This window comes from Lynx canadensis, chromosome D1 (assembly GCF_007474595.2).
Source record: "Lynx canadensis isolate LIC74 chromosome D1, mLynCan4.pri.v2, whole genome shotgun sequence".
NCBI classification, from domain to species: domain Eukaryota; kingdom Metazoa; phylum Chordata; class Mammalia; order Carnivora; family Felidae; genus Lynx; species Lynx canadensis.
Window position 1 is genome coordinate 106,166,479 of NC_044312.2, and position 21,865 is coordinate 106,188,343.

General features: G+C 61.2%; 1 protein-coding gene across 5 annotated transcripts; it reads right to left on the bottom strand.

Moving 5' to 3' along the window:
* Positions 1 to 154: 154 nt before the first annotated feature.
* RAB3IL1 (RAB3A interacting protein like 1) lies at positions 155 to 20,691 on the bottom strand. 5 transcript variants are annotated; one of them, XM_030330898.1, is made up of 11 exons: positions 20,464 to 20,691; positions 9,788 to 10,043; positions 9,237 to 9,332; positions 9,050 to 9,127; positions 8,144 to 8,362; positions 7,065 to 7,217; positions 6,422 to 6,550; positions 6,215 to 6,327; positions 4,606 to 4,705; positions 1,970 to 2,036; positions 155 to 1,144 (listed from the first exon to the last, which is right to left on the bottom strand). In XM_030330898.1, exons 1-11 carry the CDS (start codon positions 20,613 to 20,615, stop codon positions 1,062 to 1,064), a joined length of 1,446 nt encoding a protein of 481 aa, XP_030186758.1. In that variant the 5' UTR covers positions 20,616 to 20,691; the 3' UTR covers positions 155 to 1,061. The 5 variants fall into 5 exon arrangements, with proteins under 5 accessions (XP_030186758.1, XP_030186759.1, XP_030186760.1 ...); XM_030330899.1 differs by lacking the exon at positions 20,464 to 20,691 and adding an exon at positions 17,826 to 17,903; XM_030330900.1 differs by lacking the exon at positions 7,065 to 7,217 and having other exon boundaries at positions 20,464 to 20,688.
* Between the last annotated feature and the right edge of the window lie 1,174 nt (positions 20,692 to 21,865).

The following is a 21,865-nucleotide window of genomic DNA, read 5'->3' on the forward strand; positions in this document are numbered from 1 at the left end:
GAGTGGTACTCCCTACAGCAATCCCTTCAGGATTTGGGCCTAATCCCAAGCACGAGGGCGGGCTAGGGAAGGATTTGGTTTCATTCCTTCAGATGCCCAAGCCTTGGCCTGAGCCCCAGGGCGGAGGAGTGAAGGCGCGTGGCTGCCCAGCCTCTACCAACAAAGCCTTCCTTTATTAAATAGAGATCGTGTTACATTCCATTCAAAGGAGGAAATCGGCCACGGTGAGGGATGTGTCCAGGTTGGACCCCGGTCCTGAGTGGGCTGTGAGGGGCGAGGAGGGGCCTGCGTCCTGCCCACCCTCCCCCAGTCCTGTGTACAGGGCTTGGCGACCTCAGCCCCCACTGTCTGAACGGCCACCCACAGCTGAACACAGACACGGTGTCCTGAGGCCCTGTCTGTATTTTACTTCGGGAGCAAAGTATCCTAATCCTTCCAGTGGTGGGGGCAGGGCCTCCAGGAGCACAAGGCTCAGATGGAGGAGGGGGGGAAGGTCAAGTGCGAGGGTGGGAGGAGGGGCCCTGATCCATCTTAAGAACAGTTTGGGGTAGTTCTCAAGCAGATGGTGTGCAAGTCCTTGACAGCCCCTTGTGGCTGCACTGCCCCCACGGGAATGGGGGAGGGATGGCCACACGGGGGTGCTGGTGGCCCAGGGCTTGGGAACTGAGGTGGGAGATACCCTGGAGGTCAGGCCACCCAGTGTGAGCCCTTTCTGAGGACATCACAGCAACAAGGTGACTGCAAGCAGCAGCTCCCAGGACTGCAAGGGGGGTGCTGAGCCCCTGAGTGTGGGTCCAAGCTCCTTGGTCTTTGGTGCCTTCTTGAAAGTCTCCTGGTGGCTGTAGGGCCACTGGGGAAGGGCGAAGGGTCAGCTCATGAGGTCCTGTCTTTCCCGGGATGAAGATTTGGTACCGGCTCAGCAAGGCCTCCATGGCCTGGCCATCTGTCCATCTGCTCGGCTTCTGGCTCAGGGCTGGCGCCAGGACCCTGTCTTCCTGTCTGTCTGTGCCGGGGCAGGTGTTGGCTGTGGCTCAGAGCCCCCCACCAGGCTTGGCCATGCCCTAGGCCTCCTGGGGAAAGAAGCCGAGCTTGGCCAGCGACATCTCCTTCCGCAGCCTTGTGATCTCCCAGAACATCGGCTCCGCTGCAGGCAGAGAGAAGGTGGACGGCTCAGTGACAGGGTCACCTCAGGCAGATGGTCCAGCCCCCGTCCCCTAGCTTTGGGCAGGGCAGCTGACAGGTACCCTAGGGCTCCCCGGTTCCCCAGGACAGATAACCTCAGTAAGTGGCTGGACCTCTTACAAGCGCCACGCTGAGGCCTTGCAAACTGCTGAGGGCTGAACCCACTCTGCACCGTACCAGTGGGAGAGGTGACACCACCCCTACGGCCTGACACCCACCCACACAAACACGCTGCCACACATTTGGTGGTGATTTCCAACCCGTATCCTTGGGGTCTCAGAGACCCCGAGCAGTCAGCAGAGCCATGGATTCAGCCCAAGATCCCCTCCAAGGCCTTGACCCCCAAGCTGGGGAGGAGAGGCTCAGACTCCAAACGGATTGGGCAGCAGGGAACCGAGTTTGGAGGAGGAGCGGGAAGCTAGACCTTGCAGAATAGGGCTGAAGGGGATAACAGGTGGATGCAGGACCAGCCCTGGCAAGAGTGAAGTGGGAGGCAGCGTTCAGTGTCAAACGACCGGCCGTGAGGAGGTTACCCCCAGCGGGGAGGAGATTCACAAGGGACACCCCATCGTGCAAGGTTTCTGATGCCAGGCCGGTAACAGGGAGCCCCGGGGCCTGGGAGAGGTTGCTGGGTGGGAGAAGGCAGCCGGACCCGGCAGACCCTGGCAGGGTCCTCCCCTCTGTCAGGGCAAAGCCCAGCCTGTCGACCCCTCAGATGCTGGCCCGCCCTCTCGCTGCCCCCATCCCTCCCAGGCGCCGCCCTCGCCGGCCACCAGGGGGCGCTCACCTTCCTGCCGCACCAGGCCTTGCTGGATGTAGCGGATGTAGGTGAGGAAGTTGCACACTGCGGTGATCTGTGGACACAAGTGAAGAGGCTGTGACCTGCCAGCCCTCACGCTTAGGGTCCCCCCAAGAGCCAGGGCAGGTCGGAGACCCGAGCCACAAATCCCACGTCCCATCAAAGCTAGATAATGAATGCTCCCTGAGTGGCACAGGACCGGGCTCTCAAATTTAATTGCCAACAGTGGTATTAGTCCTGCTCCTGGGAAGAACAATAGCAGCAGCTAACGTTTAACCCGGTACGCGTATCCGAGTGAGGCAGACATGCTTATCATTCCCAGTTGACCCAGGAGGAAAGCAGAGACTCCAAGAATGAAGCCACCAGACAGCAATTACAGAGGCCACGAAACAGTCAGTGGCTGAGCTGGAAGACGAAACCAGGTGGCTCGCCCTAGAAACCACACTCGTCCCCAGGCAGGCCTGCCTGCTCTGGGCGCTGGAGGCCCCGGCCAGCCAGGCTTTGGCCCAGTGCTCCTGGTAATGCCAGGCGGGACAGGGGGATCCGGAGCTGCTCACCGGGGCTGCCCTGGATCCCTAGGCCTGAAGCCCCCAGCTTGGCCTGAGGCCTGCTCCATGCCGGGCCCTGTGCTGGGCACCGCGGACCCCAAGTTGGCCCTTCCACGAAGACTCACATACCGCAGAGAGGGTGCTGCTGGTACCCTGCCCAGGCCCCTTCCCCAGACTGGGGCCCCCTCTCCCCACTACTGAGAGGGTCGTCCACTAATGGCTCCTAGGTGCCCCTCCGTCCCCCCGTCCCCTGCATGCCACAGCCAGTGACTGGCCCGCATGCGGTGTATAAAAGGTCAGCCCCCTTGCCTCAGGGTGGAACCCACTCTGGGCTCCAGGGCCCCCACGGATCAGATTGCAGCCAGACTCCAGCTGAGGCCGGACACTCCTCTGCCCACCCTATCCCACATTCACGCCTCCTAAGAATAGCATAAAATCTTCGTCCGGGGCTCAGCTTCTAGGGAACTCAGCCTAAGAAAGGGCAGAGGGTAGCTGGCAGCTGTGCCCACGGCAGCCTGTACTGAATGTCCGGCGCCCGGGGGCAGGGACGTCAAGCGTGTGGGAACCCACAGGGTCCAGAGTTGCAGGGAGGGGACAACACCCCTGGGCCCTCAACCATGTAGGAATCCTGGCCAGCAGGACGAAGCAGGTGCAGGGGGGTCAGGGCAGAGGTCGGTGCAGGAGAAGCCTGTGGGCCAGGCCGTGGTGTTTCCCAGTGGCCAGCGGGCCCCCACAGGAGGCTGGTGAATGAGGTGTGGCACCGAGCAGGGAGGTTCTCTCCCCAGGGCTGCACTTTGGGGACATAAATCTCTTCCCCCTGTGGATTCCACACTCCTTGGTCTCTTCGGAGTGTGGGGACCACATCCTGAAACTTCACAGCCTTCTCGTCTCCCATCCCAGCTCTGCCCAACGCAGAGACATAGCAGGCCTGGAAGAAACACGGTTCTAGAGGTAGTTTTGCCAGGCACGGAATGTCTGGCGCAGATCCTTCTGGTGAGCCCTGGAGGGGATCAGGAAAATGCCACCGGACAGGGCTCTGGGCACAGATGCGTAGGGCGGAGGCTGCAGCGAAGGGGGACTGGGTTCAGAATGGGGAGCCTCCGGGTCTAGGCTATACCCCCTCCTAAGACATAGACTCCCCATATGCAAATGGGGGCTCAGCTCACTGCCGTGGGGGTGGCCAGGACAACACATTGGACGCCCTGCGGGAGCTGTCGTAACCAGACAAGCTGCCCAGCAGTGGGGCCATCTGTCCACTCTGATCCCTGTGAGGAGCCTCTAGTAGGTTGAGGGCAGGAGATGGTTCCTAAAGGAGGACCCACCCACACTGTGTCACCTTTGTACCAAGCTTCAGAACCTTCTCACACATTCTCTTTGGCTCCTTACAGTCCTGTTCACAGTCTGTGAGGGGACAGAGGAACGAGGACCACCCGACCCCTGCCCCCAGCTCAGTGAGGTCCACTGACGCAGCCTGGGCCACTTGGCATGTGAGGACGGAAGCTAGGATTCCTGGAGCCCTCGTGGCACCTGCCACTGACAGTCAGGCTCGAGTAACAGACGTGCCTCAGAACGTTCTCAAGAGCCTGGGGCCAGAGCCTGAGCTGGGAGTCAGGAGCCTGGAACTTTAACCTGAACTCTAATGTCACTCCCATGGTTAGGTTTCGGCCAGCACCCAGGTCCCTCAGTCCTTCACCCCTAGGAACTGAGTCTTGCCGATGGCCATGGGAGCTCAGAAGAGGACCACTATCCCCAGGAAGGAAGCAGCCAGCCTACCCCTTGACTGGAGCCTCTGACACCCTGAGCAGAAGATCCAGCTAAGCTGGGCTGACTCCTGCCCCAGGGAGACCGTGATGATAAACAGGTGTTGTTTTAAGCCACTAAGTTTATGGTCATTTGTTTTGCGGTAATGACAAACTAATTCACCAGGCTCGGCTGTGTGGCTCCAGTCAGTCTCTGTACCTCTCTGAGCCTGTGCCCTGCTCTGCAGATCAAGGCTGTGCTCCCAGGCCTGGAGCCCGGAGCCCCAGCCCAATGTGCCCCTGAGAAGCCAAGTGACACTCCCATTGGATGACTTACCCTGGCCCGGGAGGACGGTGAGATGTAATAGTGATTCTCTGAGTCCCCAAGCCGGATTCGGTGGCGACAGGCACGAGCCAGCCCGCTCAGGGCACAGGTACTAGAGGAAAGCAGAGGGGGCCTTGGAGGCTGGCTGAGGCTCGCCCACCCAGCTCACGCAGGCAGGACGCAGCAGCCAGAAAGATGCACAGAGGGAGGGAGAGGCAAACAGACACGGGGGGTGGGACCTGGCAGCCCCTCCCTCGACCCCAGCTTCCCAAGGAGCCCAGGGCCAGGCCAAGGAAGGGGCAGCCCTAGAAGTCCCTGGGATAGATCTCGGAACTAAGCTGGATCCCACCCCTAAAGCCCTCACCTCGCCACTGTTGGGCAGGAGAGTTCAGTCAACCTCATGCCGGGTGTACCAAAGCTCCACTCTCTGCAGTCCGCCTACTTTATCGGGGCCCTCAGACTCAGTGATGCCTTCCCCAGCTAAGCAAGAGTCTTCTCTCTCCTCCACTCTGTCACCAAGTCCCCAGGGTAGGCCACGCAAGGGGCCTTTTGCCTGGATCCTCTCAGCTCCATGTTACAGCCAGGGGCTCCTCCAAAAGCCCGTATGTAGCCCATCATCTTTCCCCCGCTGCTTTGCTACTGCCCAGGAAACCGTTATGGAGAATCCAGAGCAGAGGAAGGTTAAGTAGGCTCCTGGGGTGCGGGACTTATCAGTGCCTTTGCTGCCTCCAGATTCTCGGTGACTCTGATTGCACTTGGCAACCCTCTTTTCAGGGTACATCTACTGATGAGCTTGTGAAATGCTGGCCTAGTGGGTCAAAGCCCAAACTTCATTCAAGGCCCTTTACACTCTGGCCCTCCTGTGTGGCCTCAGCCCCATCTCCCTACCCACGCCACCGCTCTGCAAACCCAGTGATGCTTCCATTCATACCGTGGCCTCTCACACCTTCACTCATGTCCCCTCTGCCTGCAAGGCACATCCCTACTTGGCAAACTGCCACTCATCCTTCAAAATGGCTCAAATATTCCCATGAGTGACAAGACTCTCCCCAAGGGGCCTCCTTGGCAGGTCAAATCCTGGGCTGCCAAGGGAAAATGCTCCCTGTCTCTGCCCCTTGCTCTACCAAGGCTATTTTGGTCTGCTGCGAGCCCTGCTCGATGCCAGCTGAGTAGCAGGAAAGCCAAGACATGAGGGCTATTTGGTTATTTATTAGCAGAAGGGGAGCCAACAAATGACTTCACTTACATGTCAGTCGGGGCCCAGAGCCCATTGTGGGAGAGAGAGTTGGGGGTGGGAGAGGCATGTCTGTCAGGCTGGGAAGAGGGAGGCTCCAGCTCCCAGACCCCCCTGGATGGCCTGGGGGTCCGTGACTAAAGGCAGCAACTTCTGCCAAAGATTCCTCCCCGCACAGGGCCGGGGGGAGAGGGGGGTGGTGATGGCAGCCACCGTGCTTTTGCACTCTAGCCCCCCCCCCCGCCGCCCCTGCTCCTCTCGGGTCCCACACCCGGACCCTCCGCAGGCAGGCCTGAGGCTCAATCCCTGGCCACCCCCTCGGCAGAGCTCAAGGCTAGGTGTGGCTCTCTGAAGTGCGCAAGGAAGGGGGAAGGGCGCTGAACGTACTTGGTGCTACCACACTCCACCGCGGCCACCTTCGCCGTGGGCGGCGTCTGCGAAGCCACGGGCTCGATGGTGAGCGTGTTGTCCTCCACGGCGGCCCGTACCAGCGCCGAGAGCTGCAACAAAGCGGGGCAGCAGGTGGAGCAGTGAGGGGCTGACCTCTGGCTGAGGCGCTGGGCCCCGGGTCGGCCGCCCTCTGCCCTGCCTCACCTCCTGCATGGTGAAGTCGAGGCAGGGGCCCACGTCCTCCCGGTACACCCTTTCAAGGAAGGGGCAGGACTTGTCCAGGGTGGGGGATTCCCTCCAGGCCTGGAACTCTGCGAACAGGGTCGTGTCCACCTGTGGGGGAGGGTGAGCGGGGCGCAGCGGTCAAGGCGCTGGGTGGGGGGGAGAGGCAGCATGGTCGGGATGGGCAGAGCCCACAGCGATGGGGAGGCGGGGACGTTGCGGGACGGGCCCCAGCCTGCCGGCGAGTCTGTCCCCAGTGGCCAGGGAGGGAAGCTGAGTCCCGAGGAAGGACGGCCTCCTTCCTTTCGCCCCAAAGACCTCAGAACTCAAACTTGCACATCCAAGTGTGCTTTTAGCTTCCTGCCTCTACTTGGGTCCAGGGCCCCTTCCTGAAGACCCTCACTGCCTCCTGGAGGGGGAGAAGTTGAAAAGTGGCCCCGCGGGACCCCCGCCCCCCTCCCCGTACACACAGGTACCACGGCACACACAGACACAGGCACACAGAGGGAACACACGCGGGCCGCCTGCTCTGGAGAGGCGACCCGCTGGCCGCCCTGGGGCACGTGCAGTGTGAGTGAGGCTGGGGGTGGGGGACGGAGGGGCGGCCCCTCTCTGCGGCCATTACCTGTCGGGAAAAGGAGAGAGAGGTAGCGGAGGTGGAGGTGGGGGCCGTGGGCGGCTCCCCAGGTAGGAGCTGCCAAGCCGGCTCGTAGGTGAGGTGAACAGCCTTGCTGGGGACCACGCAGAGGAGCAGGGAGAGGAGGGGGGCCAGCCCGGGCTGGGTGGGCAGGGCAGACGGACGGACAGACAGACAGGTGCACAGAGACAGACGGGAGGAAGGAGATGTTAGTGTTCCGTCGGAAGCTGAGAGCTCGGAAGTGGGGGGAGGGGGAGAGGCCTGGCCCGCACCTCCCCCCTGGAGGTCCCAGAGACATAGGGCAGGAGCGGGCTGGGGGCTGCCTTGGTGTCAAAGACCACAGGAAACAGAATCCCACGACAGCCCTTGTAGGGCTCGCCGGGTGCAGCCCTGAGCCGAGCTCCTGACATCCAGGTCTCGTCAGCGCCCCATAGCCCCAGGAGGCCCTACTTTTGTGAGGAAACTGAGGCTCTGGCAGGTGACCTCACTCGCCAAAGGACCTGTGGCCGCTGCCCAGCCTGGACCAAGCAGCCCATGCACCCAGCCACCCGGGCGGGGAGGGAGACAGCTCCCAAATGCTATGCTTGTCTAGGCACCGGAGCCAGAAGGTGTCGAGGACCCTCGAGTCCAGGGATGTCCCAAGACGGTCTTGGGCGTCAGGGCTGTGGGCGCCCAGGGTCCAAGCAGCCTGTCCCCAGAGGCCCAGCAGCGGCCTCCTTAGGCCGAGGCCTCCTTGTGTCTCCAAGCAGAACTCCCCCATCCCCCCAGCCAAGGCAGGCCCTCAGGCCAAGGCCAGCCTCAGGCGCACAGAACATCACCTCCTGCTTAGAGGGGCTTGGAGGGCCTATCAGGCCCCCCACGTGGTACACCCAGAGGCCGAGGCCCAAACCTCCTATCACAGAAACCTGCCCAGCCCTCCCAGAGGACACAGAGGCCCAGAGAGGGCAGGCCAGGCTCCAGGTCACACTGTGAGGGGTCAGGCCTCTCCACTGGGCCCCACTGCCTGGGGGACTTTGGGCACTGCCTCCCTGTCCCGCGTCCACCACCGCCCGCCCGCCGCCCCTCACCTCTTTGCCCTCCTTGTCCGGGGTGAGGGTATGTCCGGCAGCGGGGCACACGGCGGGGCAGAGGGTGCTGCTGGTGCTCTTATGGCGCAAGTGGCCCTTGCGGGGCCCGGCCTTGGTGGGGCTCAGCAGCTGTGGGTGGAGCTCGCGGTTGGGAGAGGCCGGTGTGGACGTGAGGACCAGTGTCTTCAAGGCTGTCACCTCTGCCTGCAGCATGTCGATCTGGCCGGGGTGAGGTGGATGTCAACCTTAGTCCAGGGCTAACGCTGCCCAGGCTGCCCCTGCCTGCCGCCCCGGCTCAGGACAGCCTGTCCCGGCAGTGACTAGTACCCGACCCCTGCTGTTACCCTTGGAATGGCCTTTGAAGGGGTGACTGACACACCCATTTCACAGCTAAGGAAACTGAGGCTCAGAGAGGAAATGCGGCCTGCCTGAGGTCACACTGTACGTCAGGGCTCTGTGACAGTGCACCTGTCTGGGAGCTGGCCGGGCTTCCCACTGAGGGGCCCTCAGGAGCCAGGAACCACACAGCCCTCGCATTTTACAGATGTGCAAATAGACTCCAAGAGAGGAAGCTACCGGCCCAGGCTCCCACAGCCAGCCTGGGGTTTCTGCTTTGTAAAGGGCTTATGGAAGGAGGCAGGAGAAATTACACTGCCCACGGGATCCTCCCTGCCCTGGTGAGGCCCCGCAAAGGTCTCTGGTGCAGTGCGAACGCTGCTGGGGTCCCCGGGGAGCTGTGTCGTCTCAGACACCTCTGCCTCGACGTCCTGGGCCGTGGTCTAACCATCCCCGCCACCCACGAGAACACGCCGGGGTCCCACCGGGTGGCGAAAGCCCAGCGCTCTTGGGGGCTGGCGGGGCAGGGCGGGAGCTCTGGGTGTGGCTCGAAGCACGCGGGGCCCTCACCTTGCCCCGCGCCTCCTTCAGCTGCTTTTCCGACGCTGCCTGCTTCATGTTGGCTGCCCGCACCATCTTGTGGGCTTCCTGGGAAGAAGGCAGGCTCCGTGTGAGTGCAGAGGGGCCTGCGGACACCCAGTAGCCGCGTTCCCCAACCTGCAACCACCCCCCGCCCCCGCCAAGCCGGCCACCACACCTCAAACAGGCTGGCTGTCAGCTCCTCCAGCTCCCGTTCCAGCTGCTCCCGCACCCTGGACAGCCGCTCACACTCCTCGTCCTTCAGCTTCAGCTCCTGGGGAGGGGGAGGGGTTCCAGGTGGGTGGCTGTGAGCCCCATGGGGGCCCCAGGCCTGGCATGGATGGGACCGGGCACCCCGCTTCCCCCCACCCGCCCCGATCAGGCTCCATTGCCAGGGTCATCTTACATGGGCCTCTGGGCCCCGACCGCCCTTCCTCTGTTGTCCTACAGTTTATGATGCATTTTCCATTTAGCCTATGGCATGTTGAAGCCCCACCTGCCAGTCTATTAGAGCTTAGGACAGGCTTTCAGAGAAGTCAAGACTTCTAGAAGTCCTTCAAAAGTCACAAGCAGAACTCTCTTCTGTGCTTCCCTCACGCCCAGCACAGGCCTCCGTGCAGCCAGCCCTGGCAGGTGCACGATCTCTCTGGGTGCCCAGGGAGAGCCCACAGCTCCTCCAGACGGGCCCCTTGTCCCCGCAGCCCCTCCCGCTGCCCTCTGAGCCCCCACCTTCTGGGCTTTGTGAAGCTCCTCCTTCAGGAACTCTGAGCCCTTCTCGCGGATCTCCATGGAAGAGCTTCGCAGGCGGAGCATGTCCAGCGGGGCGGCCGCAGGGCCCTCCTCACCTTGGGCCTCCTCCCCTCCAGGGGTCTCTGCCAGGCCTCTTGGGGACTCCGTCCTGTGGCTTTTGCAGGGGCCCACGCTCTTCCAGGGGACGGGGACAGCCTCAAGGGGCGGCGGGTGGCCCTCGTCTGGGTGGGGCTGGCTGCGAGGCAAACAGCAAATACAGGGTGGGGTCCTGAGATCCAGAGCTGAGCCCAGGCACCAACCCTGGACAGCACACCTGCCACTCCCGGCCTACTCTGTAAAATAGGGACTCAACCCGTGAGGCTGTCAAGGGCAGAAGGACCAAACATGAGGTCACCTGGGGGCAAAGCCACGACTCACTCACCTTTGTCAACCACCCTCTCCAGCTCAGGGCCTAGGGCTGAGCTTGGCACACAGTAGGTGCTCAGTTTATCTGTCCAGCAGAAGACTGGAAATGCATCAGTGCTGAGAATCTGAGTTTCCGCTTCTACAAAGTGGGGAGGATCCCAATGGCCCTACCTCCAGGGTCACTGGATGGATGTGACCTGCATAAAACCTTGGCACCCAGGAGGCACTTAAATGGGAACCGCCTTCTTGGCTATCGGTAATGCAAATTTTATGCAAATTATACCCCATTTAGGGTGGCGGGGAGAGGAAGGACCTAGCCAGGGCAGGCATTGCTGAGGTAGGAAAGTTCTGCCAAATAGCCCAGGCCAGGCGGACTGTCTTCCTGCTCCCTGTGGGGAGCAGTCTGGGCTCTCTCCGCTGGTCTGCCTTGTGAGCTCAGGCAAACACCCTTCTCTGGGCCTCAGGATCCTTCTCTCCCTGAAGTTGACGACCCTAGAGGTAGTGAGGGGGCCATCAGCCTCTGTCCCCCACCCCCCACTGTCCATCCACACCCCTCACTTTGCAACAGACCCTGGGGAGGGAGGGAGGCAGGAAGGGAGAGGGCCCGGCCGGCACTGGTTTGTGCCAAGACAGCACCTCTGGACTCGCTCAGTCAGCAAAAGCTGGCAGCTCCTGAGCCAGCAGCTTCTGAGCCTCGGTGGCTGGGCTGAGGGTGAGTGGCTGGCCCAGGCCACTGATAACAGTGGGGAAGTGGAGGGGAGGGGGCTCAGCGGGGCCCACACAGGAGGGAGGAAAGACGAGGCCAAGGGGTCGTGAGACTCAGGATTGCTGAGGGGAAAGTGTGAAAGGCAAGACTGGGGATCAGCTGCTCCTCCCTGTCATCTGGACCCCGGCACGGTCACCAAGCAGCCCCTGAACGTCGGTGCCCCTCCCAGGTAACACAAAGGGGCTGGGGACCCAGGGACCCCCGCAATGAGCCCATTCCCAGCCCTTCACGTGGCCCTGTCCAGGCACCTAGTTTGGCCTGCCCTAGGCTTTGAAACTGGCCCAGAGTGTGGCCTCATGGTTCCTTGGCTGAGTCCTGCCTGGCAGGGACCGGGGACTGATAGATGAAGTGGGAAAACACATCTGTCACTCCATCAACAGCGTTTATGCCAAAGATCTTTCCTAATACCCTTGGGGGTGGGGGAGAGTCTCGTTGGCAAGGGGTCCCTGAGGCTCGAGGAGGGGCTATGGCAGCACTATGGCGGCCCTGGGCTGGGGTCCGCACCCAGGGGACTCCCACCATGCCAGATGCTGGGATACTCTGCCCATGCCCTCTCATTTAGGGCTCTCAGTAGCATTTCTGGGACTGTCCCCATCCCACAGATGAGGGACAGAGTCTACAGAAGTGCAGAACTTGCCCGGGTTCACACAGCTGGTGGGTGGCTGTGCAGGATGGGCAGCCAGGTCTTTGGCCTGAAGCCCCCACCGGGTGGGTGGGGGGGGGGGTGAGTATGAAATCACTGCATCAGCCTCAGGGTCAAGGTCTACAAGGCCCCGGGTGGACTCAGGAGACGACTCCTTGCCGCAGCAGGGAAATCTGACCCAATTCCGGCCTGACCAACTTCTCAGCCTCTGCTCAGGCCCAGACACTGCCTCCCAGGAGGGCAAAGCCAGGGTCCATGCCAGGCTCTGAGCTGGGGTACGCGCCAGCCCCTGCGAATGTCACCAAAGTTCTCTGAAGCTGCTTCCCACCTGTGGGACAGGGGTAACGACCTAGAGTCACTGGAGAAGCACCATGTAAAGACCGTGCCGTCTGTGGCCACATTTGGCAGATACCCCTACTGTGCCTGCCCGGGCTCTGGGTCCCGCGGCTGAAACCGCAGGCCTCAGGGAGGTCCTTCCCGCTGAGAGTCTGGAGGCCCCGGGCCCAGTGCCATTTCTTCAGGTGAGAGAGGATGGCCATAGTCACTCAGGCTTGGGGGTGGGGGGGCGGGTGGCAGACCCCAACTCGAGGACTGCACATTTCAACAGGATGGGCGAGAACTGTGGGCCAAGGGTGGGGGTGACCCAGGCAGGATTCCAGGTTTCAGACAGCCAGCCCCAGTGCCTTTCCCTCTGCAAGGACCACCCCACACATCAGCCATGTCCCCGCCGAGGAGAAAAAGACCTCCAGCCCCTCCCACGAGGGCCACCAGTGGGGTCTGGGCCCCGGGCCCGAGTGAAAGACACTAACTCTCCTGCTGGTCCCAAGGGCATGGGCTGGGGTTATGGCTGGACTGCCCCCCCTTAGTTTCCCAACAGGCTCTCACTTCAGCCCCCTGCCGGGAAGGATGGGGGCCCTCTTTTGCAGCCAGAGGCAACAGTGGCCTCCCCACTACCCATCTCCCATCCTCCCTGCCCCCCGCTTCCCCAGTGAAAAAGCCCAACTCAAAAAATCCTAATGGCTGAAAGCATATGAAGAACACGTCTACCCCGTAGTCACGAACCACCCAATGCCGGGGCCAAGGGTTCAGGAAAGACACCCCCCCCCACCTTGGTACTGGAAGGGATGCTTGAATCTGTAGGCCCTCCCCTCACACTTCTAGGCTGTGAGGCGACTCAGAAATTTCAGGAGGGGCCCTAGGCCCCACAGGTCCAGCCCCAGCTTCACACACTTCAGCATCCCAAACCAAAGGCTGGCAAACCTCAACGGGACCACCTGCACTCCTTGGACAGGCACGGGCTACCACACCGCACCCCCTCCCCGCCCCTCAGCCCTGGTCCACGGCCCTCTGTTGGAACCTTTTCAGTCCCCATTCCCCGCAGAAACAGAGTCCAGCATCCACAATATGCTGCAGGGGACCCTGGGAAGGGGTTAGAGGCAGGAGATAGTAAGAGTCAAGGTCAGAGGAAAGTGGGAGCATCCAACACCCTCCATCCTGAACCGGCTCCACTGCCCGGAGCCCACGACAGTTTATACAGGAAAGGCCCCACTGGGTCACTTCCCCAGGAAACACACAAGGGGGTGGGGGTGCAGTAATGCAATCCTCACCCCCGCCAATCCTGCCCTAGGCCAGCCAGCATGGCTTTGTCTCCATCCACAAAAAAAGGCAAAATGAGAATCAGGTCCCCTGGATTCTATGGTCTTCAGTCACCCGGAAACCCCCACTGGACCAGGAGGGCCTGTGCAGAGGTCACTCCCAGGGGCCAGGAGGGCCCAGCGAGGATCCTGCATACCTCTTCCCATCTCCAGCCCAACCGGCCTGCCATGAGGTCTTTCTGCCCCGCGGTCTCTCCCTGTCCACTGACCAGGGCCCAGGTCACCTCTTTGAATTAAAGATCCCTGTGCTGATGGGCATGACAGGTTCATTAAAGAAGCTGGAAGGAGCTGGTTAGGGAGGCTCTGGAATTGGAGGGAGCAGAGCTGGGACCACCGGGACACAATGGGACCGCTAGCCTCTGCCCGGGGGCCAACAGGGCGGCTTCGGCTGATCCGGTCTACAGGGTGGTGCCACAGCACAGGGGCCCAGTTGAGACTCATGCTCATGCACCCACAGGTGTTCCCGTAAGCCCTGAGGGCACCGAGGCTGACAGCCAGGTGACTCCGGTCTGGGGGCCGCGGGGGGGTCCCAGGAAAGCCTTCCTGCAGAGGCTCCCCGACTGGCCAGCAAGCCCGGCCAGGCTGAGCTGACAGAGAGGGGCTAAGCCTACAGCTCCAAACCGTCAAGCCGTGTTCGAGTCCCAACCTCACGATGCCGCGGCAGGGAGATGCTCTCCCTAGCCCGCTTTGGACGATGAGGCATGTGATGTTCAGAGAGGGGTGGCGACCTGACCGGAACAGACAGCCAAAAAGTGACAGGGTGGGAACTGAACCCAGAGTCCCAGCTCTATCGCATCATGTGACGCGTCAGCCGGAAAAATCCAGACGGGAGGAAAGATGAATGGTGGTTTTGGAGAAGTGGGGCGGGATGCAGATGGGGTTTGAGGAAGTCTGTGGGCCGGGAGGGGGCTGTGCACAGGCCGCACAGACACAAAAGACTCAGGGCTGGGGGGACTATGGCACGACCTGGGGCTGGAGAGAGGGACAGGGGAAAAAAACAAAACAAAACTGCAGTGCCTAAGGCCAGAGAGCCAGCCTGGAGGTCTGAGGAGCAGCCACTGCCAGGGTTGAGAAGGGATGGTTCCAGAAGAATAGGACAAGGGTGTCATATATTTCATACATAGGAACAGGAGGCCAGGCCTGCAAACAGAGTGGGACCCCAGCGTGGGGTGGGGGCGGGGAGAGAAGGTGCAAGGGGGAAACAGAGCGGGAGGGCGGAGGTCACCAACAGCCTCGGGATGGAAAGCAGGGAGGTTGGACACCTGAACCCGGTGGACCAGACCAAGCAAACCGTTCCCCGCCACAGCCCCAGGGCTGCCAACCCGGTCCCAGCCCAGACAGGAAATCCAGCCCCGTGTCTCCACTGGGAGCCAACACAAGGCCTGGGGAGGGTGGGCACCGAGCAAGGGGGCACACAGCACATGCCTCACATCCTCCTGCTTAGTCCTAGAAGAATCTGACGCCCTATGACCTTGAAAGTCCAATAGATATATAGTGAGCGCCCATCGTGTGCTAGGCACCCCACCAGCCCCGATCCACCCAATCTGCATGACTGCACACGGAGCCCCCTTCGGACCACATTCTAACTCATTTTGCTCCCCCTCCTCCACCACCCTATTGGGCACAAATCCTGGGCAGATCTGGGGAGAGTCTAGGACAAGCAGGATTCTCATGAGGGTCTGAGCTCCACACAAGTGCAGCTCCACACAAGGGTCTGAGCTCCACACCGGTTGAGGGGGCAGGGGCTGGTGGGGGCCGGGGTTAGTTAGATCCAGGAGAGCTTCCCCAGAAGAAGCAGCTAGGAAAAGTGAATGACTGCTTCCCAGGAAGGAGGCCCGCCCTCCTGCTCCTGAAGCCCCCAGGCTTCATACTTCGGAGGAAGTCTGAGCCTGTAGACCCCTGTGACCTCGGCCCAACCGGCAGGGGCTCACAGATCCAAGCCCCGTAGGGTAATCAACACCCAGAGCAGTTAAGTGACCTGCTCAAGGCCACACAGCCTATGTGCAGCCCTGGAGCGCCCCCCCACCCAGGGTCCTGTCTGCTAGGACACAGTCCTCCATCCCTGGGAGGTTGGGGGGGCTTGTTTCATTCCTGAGGGGTCAGTCAGAGACTGGCCCTCCCTAGAGAGAAGTATGATTGGCCCCATCTGTCAGATAGGGAAACTGAGACCAGGGGGCTAGACCAATGGCATGTGGCCGCTTAGCGGCAGAAAACTAGCCCAGAACTCAATTCCTGGTCTTTGCTGACCGAGCCCCAAGTGCCCAGCACCATGTCAGCCGCAGATATACCCAAGATGCTGTCCTCACCGCCTCAGAGCAGGCTTGGCCACCAAGACTGTGGACGTGGGAAACTGTGGGAAATGGGGAGGGGAGTATCCCAGTTATGGGGGAGCTGCCTCTGGGTCCAGAGTTCAGGGCTCCTGCTCACGGAGTCCCCAGGAAGAGGGCCTGCCTGAGCTCCTGCAGAGTCCTGCCCCAGCCACCCACCCTAGGAGAGCAGCCCTGGGTCCGGGGCCAAGGGGCGAACTGGCACCAGGACCCAGCCATCAACAGCTGCTATTCCTCACCTACCGATGAGAAAACGAAACCCCAGGGGCATTGACAGCTTAGCCAGGGCCGCTGACTCCTGATCCCCGACTCATACTCTAGAATGAGGACCCAAATATATACCTACCCAGACGGTCATGAGCCACTGGAGGCCACAAGCCCAAGCAGCTCAGTTAGACTTACGTGGGCAAGTGTGACCCCAAGCAGGGTCCCTTCCAGCTCCTGCTGGGGTCTGGGTGAGTTTCCAGGACACCAGACCCCCAGTGGGTGCTGGCAGCTTGGCCCCTGATCCTTCTTCAGTCCCTGCCTCCAATATCCAAGTCGGGGGAGGGGGGTCCATAAAAATGCAGTGCTCAGGGGAACCCCAAAACTCTGCCTCTCATTTCCAGGTCCAGCTCCTCCTTCTGCCCTCTATGCTTTCCATCTGCATTTATAAAGCACCTGCTAGGTGCTCTGTACCTGAGGCCCTAGGGGTCCAAACGTACATGCAAAAGGTGAGCTATATTGAGGATCATGGCATGGGGAGGTCAGCTTGGCAGCCTGGTTCATCCAGAAGGCTCTTGGAAATATGGCAGGGAGGCCGGACTAGGGGTCTTCTCCAAGACTTGGAGTCCTTTTGACTTTGTCTTTAAAGAGAGTGTCTATCTGTTCACGGCTCCCAGCCCTGTCTGTCTGGCCCTGGCCTGGATGCCTCCAGGGAAGGGCACTCTGGGCCTGGACCACGCCTGGATCACCTGCTCATTTCATCCAGAGACCCAGAGAAGTGAGGCCATACGCTCAAGATCACACAGCAACTCAGCGACTGTGTTTTGCCTGGGTGGCCCCAACACGTGGGGTCACAAGCTTCTTCCAGACTAGGCTGCCCCTTAAACACAGTTAACCTCAGGCAAGGATTGCGCTAATCTCACCAGGTTCCACATTAACCACTTTTTCCGGAAACTCACTCTTCTTGGGCGGGGTGGGGGTGGTAGTGGTCATGGTGTGGTGATTACGTTTCCAAAGAACACACAAGCTCCGCTTCAACTTTCGCCCTTTAAGAGTCTCACCCCTCTCCACACCTCACCCCTACCAGGAGCCCTTTCTCTCAGCACCCCCTGCTGGGGACAAAGCCCCACAACTCCCTAGCATCTCAGCTCCAGCTTTACTGGGCGCCTCGAGTAAAGTGGACCCAGCCCACATTAGAAACCTCTCCAACCTGCCAGTCTCCCGAGAGGCTTCCCTCACTCCCCAGCTGTGGCTGGGAAGGGGCCCTGTCCTGGAACCACCCAGTTGGCCCAGTTCTTGACAGGAATACAACCCACCCCACTCTGGCCACATCTCTTCCAGGACCTGCCTTTCCAGGCTATGGGGAAGAGGAAGTGTTTGCCCAAGTTCCTGACAAGACCACAGGCTTTCTGCACGGCCAGGGCAGGGGTCCCACGCCAGGTGGGCCAGAGACTGGGATCACCCCTGACAGCCAATAAACAGTCACGGGGACTGGGGCCACGAAGCCGGGCCCCACGGCTGTGCCGCCCTCCTTCAGCCCACAGGGAGGTCCCACCCCACACCTCCGAGCCAGGCCGGAGCCAGCAGCCCCAGACGGAGCTCCATCAACTTACTAGCGACCTTGGCAGAGACCCGGCCCCCTTTCCCCCACTGCACTGCTTTCCAAAGGTTCATCCAGGCTTGGGGGCCCCCTCCTCCAGGCGCGCCCCCCAGACTTACTCTGGCTTGCACCCCCCGCTGCCTCCCTCCTCACTGGCGCTCCAGAGGAGCTAGGAATTGGCGCCGTCCCGCCGGGGAAGGTCTGCCGCCCACCCTTCACAGTCCCCACCCTCCCGGAGACCCCCGACCGCCCCCCGCCGGGTGTCCTTCCACCTCCGCCCCGAGTTGGCTCGCCCGTCCTCGGGCCACAGGGGGCCCCTCCGCCGCGGGCAGGGGGCACACGCGGCAGGGACCCCCAACCCCCGGGGGGCTGCCGCGGCCCGAGCCGGCGCGGTGCGGCGAGCGCGCGCGGACCTACCCGCTCCACATCCCGGCGCCGCCGCGAGCTCCCTGCGCCGCCCGGCGCCGCGTCCCCGCCCGCCGCCTGTCAGTCCCTCCCGCAGCCCAGCCGGCCGCGCGGCCCCCCGGCCCAGCCCGCCCCTGCCCTCCGCGGGTCACGTGGCCGAGGGGGTGGCCCGAGGACACGTGCCCGGCCCCGCCCCTCCGCCGGCCGCGCGCCCCGGGACGGTGCGCCCGCGGGAGCCGGGGGGGAGGAGCCCGGTGTCGGCGTCCTGCGCCTCGCGCCGCGCTCCGCAGCCCGCGGCCGACTTGTCTCTAGGCCCCCCGCGGCCTCGGCGCAGGGAGGCCCGAGCCCTGGGCCACCGCTGCATCAAGAAGCTTGGCGACCTGTCACCGAGAGCCTGCTGACACCCTCCCACGCCCACACCCCGCCCCCCCTCCCCCGGGGCTCTCCTTCCTTGGGCTCCCCGCTCTGTGCCTGCTCCTGCGTGGTGGGAAAGGGGCCAGGCCCCCAAAACAAGTTTCCTCGGGTTTACTCTGAGTGCCTATCCGCTTTTCCCAAGGGAGGACCCACCTTTGGCCCGAGTCTTCAACCCCGGGCACCCCCCGCCAGCCCCGCAAAGGGGCCTTTCCGTCTTGTTCGGAACAGCGGGTTCACTGCCCGTCGCTTCCCTGCCTTTCCCCAGCATCTGTAGTTAAGGGGAATGCACCCCCACCAAGCACACCCGTCTGGTCTCACGTCCTCTGCAAAACCTTTTTCTGCATCCCAGACCACTGGTCTTCCTGTTCCTGAGTCCCTCCGTCCCTCTGTCACCCGTCCTGATCATTGGCCTCGAGAATATAGCTCTAATCTCCCGCCAGGGACGGTAGCTTCCACCCTCCATGTCTAGGGAGGCCTGGGAGGCCAGGAGGAAGGAGGTGCTTCCCTTCCAGAAGCTACCAGAACTCAGGGCACTACTCTTCCGACCGAGCCCACAGAGCTGAAACCACAGGCTTGAATTTGTCAGGTCTTCATTTGGGGACACACATTTCTTTCATTCATCCATTTGTTCATTCGTTCATGTACCCCTTCAGAACACAAACTGTGGACCATACAAGTGCTAGGGATCCAAAGGGAAATTGCAGACGCATGCTCTATTATCCTGGGGCTCCGATATGGGAGGGAGAAGGGGGGTGGGAGACATACTCACAAGGACTTCCACTTCCAGGGTCACGGCTTGCCCAGGGCACACCTTGCTAAGTGCATGGTGTCCTTGTCAAAAATAGAAAACAGTACTGCTTTTCCAGGTGGGCACAGCCCATGCCAAGGTACAGGACTTGGCGAGTGGAGGGCAGGCTAGATTTCATGCCTTGCTCACTCACTCCCTTGGCTGGCACCTTGGGCAGTGCACAACCTGTGCAGGCCACTGTGACATCCCTTCTGACCTACCAGAATCATTCTACCCAGGCCTCCAACGCCCTTCACTCTGTGGGGCAATTGTTTCCCCGACTGTGGTTTCTCAAGGGCAGGGACCAGGTCCTTCTCGGTGCAGTGTTTCTCCACCTACCCCAGCCCATCCCAGAGTCTGGCCCAAAGCAGATGTCATCATGTTTGTTGACTTGAATTCTATACCAAATAAGCGTTGAGCAACAGTGGTCTTCCCGACACGTGCTCTGTTCGTTATTTAGAGGAAGGAGGAAAAGACACAAATAGAGCTCAGGACAGGGCCTTTACCCTCCAAGACTTCATAAGCCTGGGCAGGAGATAAGACCTGGTCCAAGCCAGGGTAACCCAGACTGGTGGGAGATAAGGCATGGAGAGGGTGTCAGCCCAGAGGAAGAGTCCTTAGCAGGAGGGGGGATGGCTAGTGGGCTGTGGAGGCCCTTAAGCGAAGCCTCCAAGGACAGATGTGGGATCGCCACTCTGGGAGCACGGACACCCAAGTACTACCAAAAAACATCACGTCATCTATACATCCAGTGGTCATCCAGTGGATTCCGGGGTCTCACTAGCTCCTCCCACCACCCATTGAGCTCTGCTCCTCAGCTGCAAAGGATAGGCTCAGAGAAGTTCGGGAACCTATTTGATATCACACAGCCAGGGGTGATGGGGCTGAGACCCCTTACACCAGTTTTCTGGAAGGACAGCCCAGAAGCCAGAGAACTCACTAGAGGCTGCAGCTACGTGCAGTCAGACAACAAACGGGGAGCCTAGGAGAGGCCTGGCCAGCTGGAGGGGAGGGAGAAGTGAAAGGTGTGTCCTCTACCTTTAAGACACTGCCCTTCCCCACCCTCCTCCCTGCCATCCCCATCCCCCCCTGACAGCCCTGACCACAGACCCTTGGCTGGAAACAGATGAGCAGGAAACTGCCGGCCTGGATGACCCAGGCCCTGATTCTGAACTTAGGTCTCTCCTCAGCTCACTGTGTGACCCAGGAGATGTGCCTTGCCCTCTCTGAGCCTCAGATTCTGTGTCTGTACAGCCACCAAGTTAGAGAATCAGGGTCACCCCTTGGCAACTGACCTTGTAGGAGGCTCATGAAATCCCTCATGGTTCCACGCTAGTCCCCCCCCACCCCCGTCAGGAGCCTGGCCTCTCACCCCCTCCTCCCCAGTGCCCCTGCGGAGTGGCAAGAATCCTCCTCCCCTCCCCTCTATGATCAAGGTCACTAGCTCACCTGTCTGGGTCCCAAGGCTCCTCTCCCAAGTTCCCGTCAAGGGCAGGTCCCAGAACCGATGGAGCGTAGCGGACAGCCCCCGAGCTCATTGCCAGGAACACGGGGCATGTCCCTCGGGCAGGACACCTGGTGTGCTCCTTGGGGGCATCCATTGCCAGGGCCAGCCTGAAGGTCCCTCCGGAGACTGCCAAGCAGGCGAGCAGCAGAAGCCCTTCTCCCCCACCCCTGGGCTGAGCCTCACGCTAACCTTTGCTATCTCTGAGAAGCAGTAGCCCAGGAGGGAGGCCCCTCCCAGCAGGCCTGTATCTCCTGAAACCCCGTAATTATTAACTCCCGTGGCTCGGCGGGCAGCAGACGGCTCTGGGGCCCTCCTTCCCGGGCTCTGGGCCAGGAAAGGTAAGACACCCTAAGGGGTCGTGGGAACTTTCCTTTGCATGCCCAAGGCCCCAGGCTTTCACTCGGCCCGAAGACGGAGCTGTCTGTCCCCTCTTGGCCAGGTTGCTGAGTTGGAAAGAGCCCGTCCAGCCCAGGCTCTATCACCAGTTGGTTGTGTGGCTTTGGGCAAGAACCTCCACCTGCCCCACCCCCCATCCCTGGCCTTGATATCCCCTCGATATCAACCACTGGCGTGCATGGACACCTCAGTGTAGCAGTGAGGAACACAGGTCCGGTGTCAGGCTGGATTCACACCCCACTTCTAGACTATAAACCTTTGGGCATGTTACTTTCTGTGCCTCGGTTTCCCCAACTGTAATATGGAATCTCACCCTCTAAGGCACACCAGGCCAGCTGCTACTGCCCCAGACATGCCCTACACCTCCGCTTTCCTCACACAATGTCCCCTACAGCACATCCTACCCCCTGCTGATAAATCTCTTTTGCGAATACCCCCTCCGCCAGCAAGCCTTCCCCTGTGGCATGGGAGGGGGGGAGCCCTCAGACAGATGTCCACCTTGTGTCATGACGATTGGAATGGTCAGACACCCCCACGAGAAATGAGTGACACCGTGGGCAGAGGCTGGCCCGCACTCACCACCAAATCCTCAGGACCCCCTTGTCCGGGACGTGGTCAGCCTCAGTCTACCCAAGATAGTTTGTGTGTTTCACCCTGTCTCATTTGGCTTGAAATCTAATCCTGCTTCTGCGGTTCCTTGGCTCTGTGGCCTTGGGGCAAATCACCTCACCTCTCTGGGACTCAGTTTCCTCATCTGTGAAACGGGCACGATTGTCCCCGGTGAGGTTGTGAACATCACAGAAGGTAACATCTGTGAAGGGTCTGCCACCCCTTGAAATGAGAGTTTCATTTCTCTCTACTCCTTTCTCCCTCACCTTCCCTCTTCTTTCCTGTCAGCCTCTGAGTTCCCTGTGGGGGAGAAGCCGCCAGTTCCTGACTAGCAGTCAC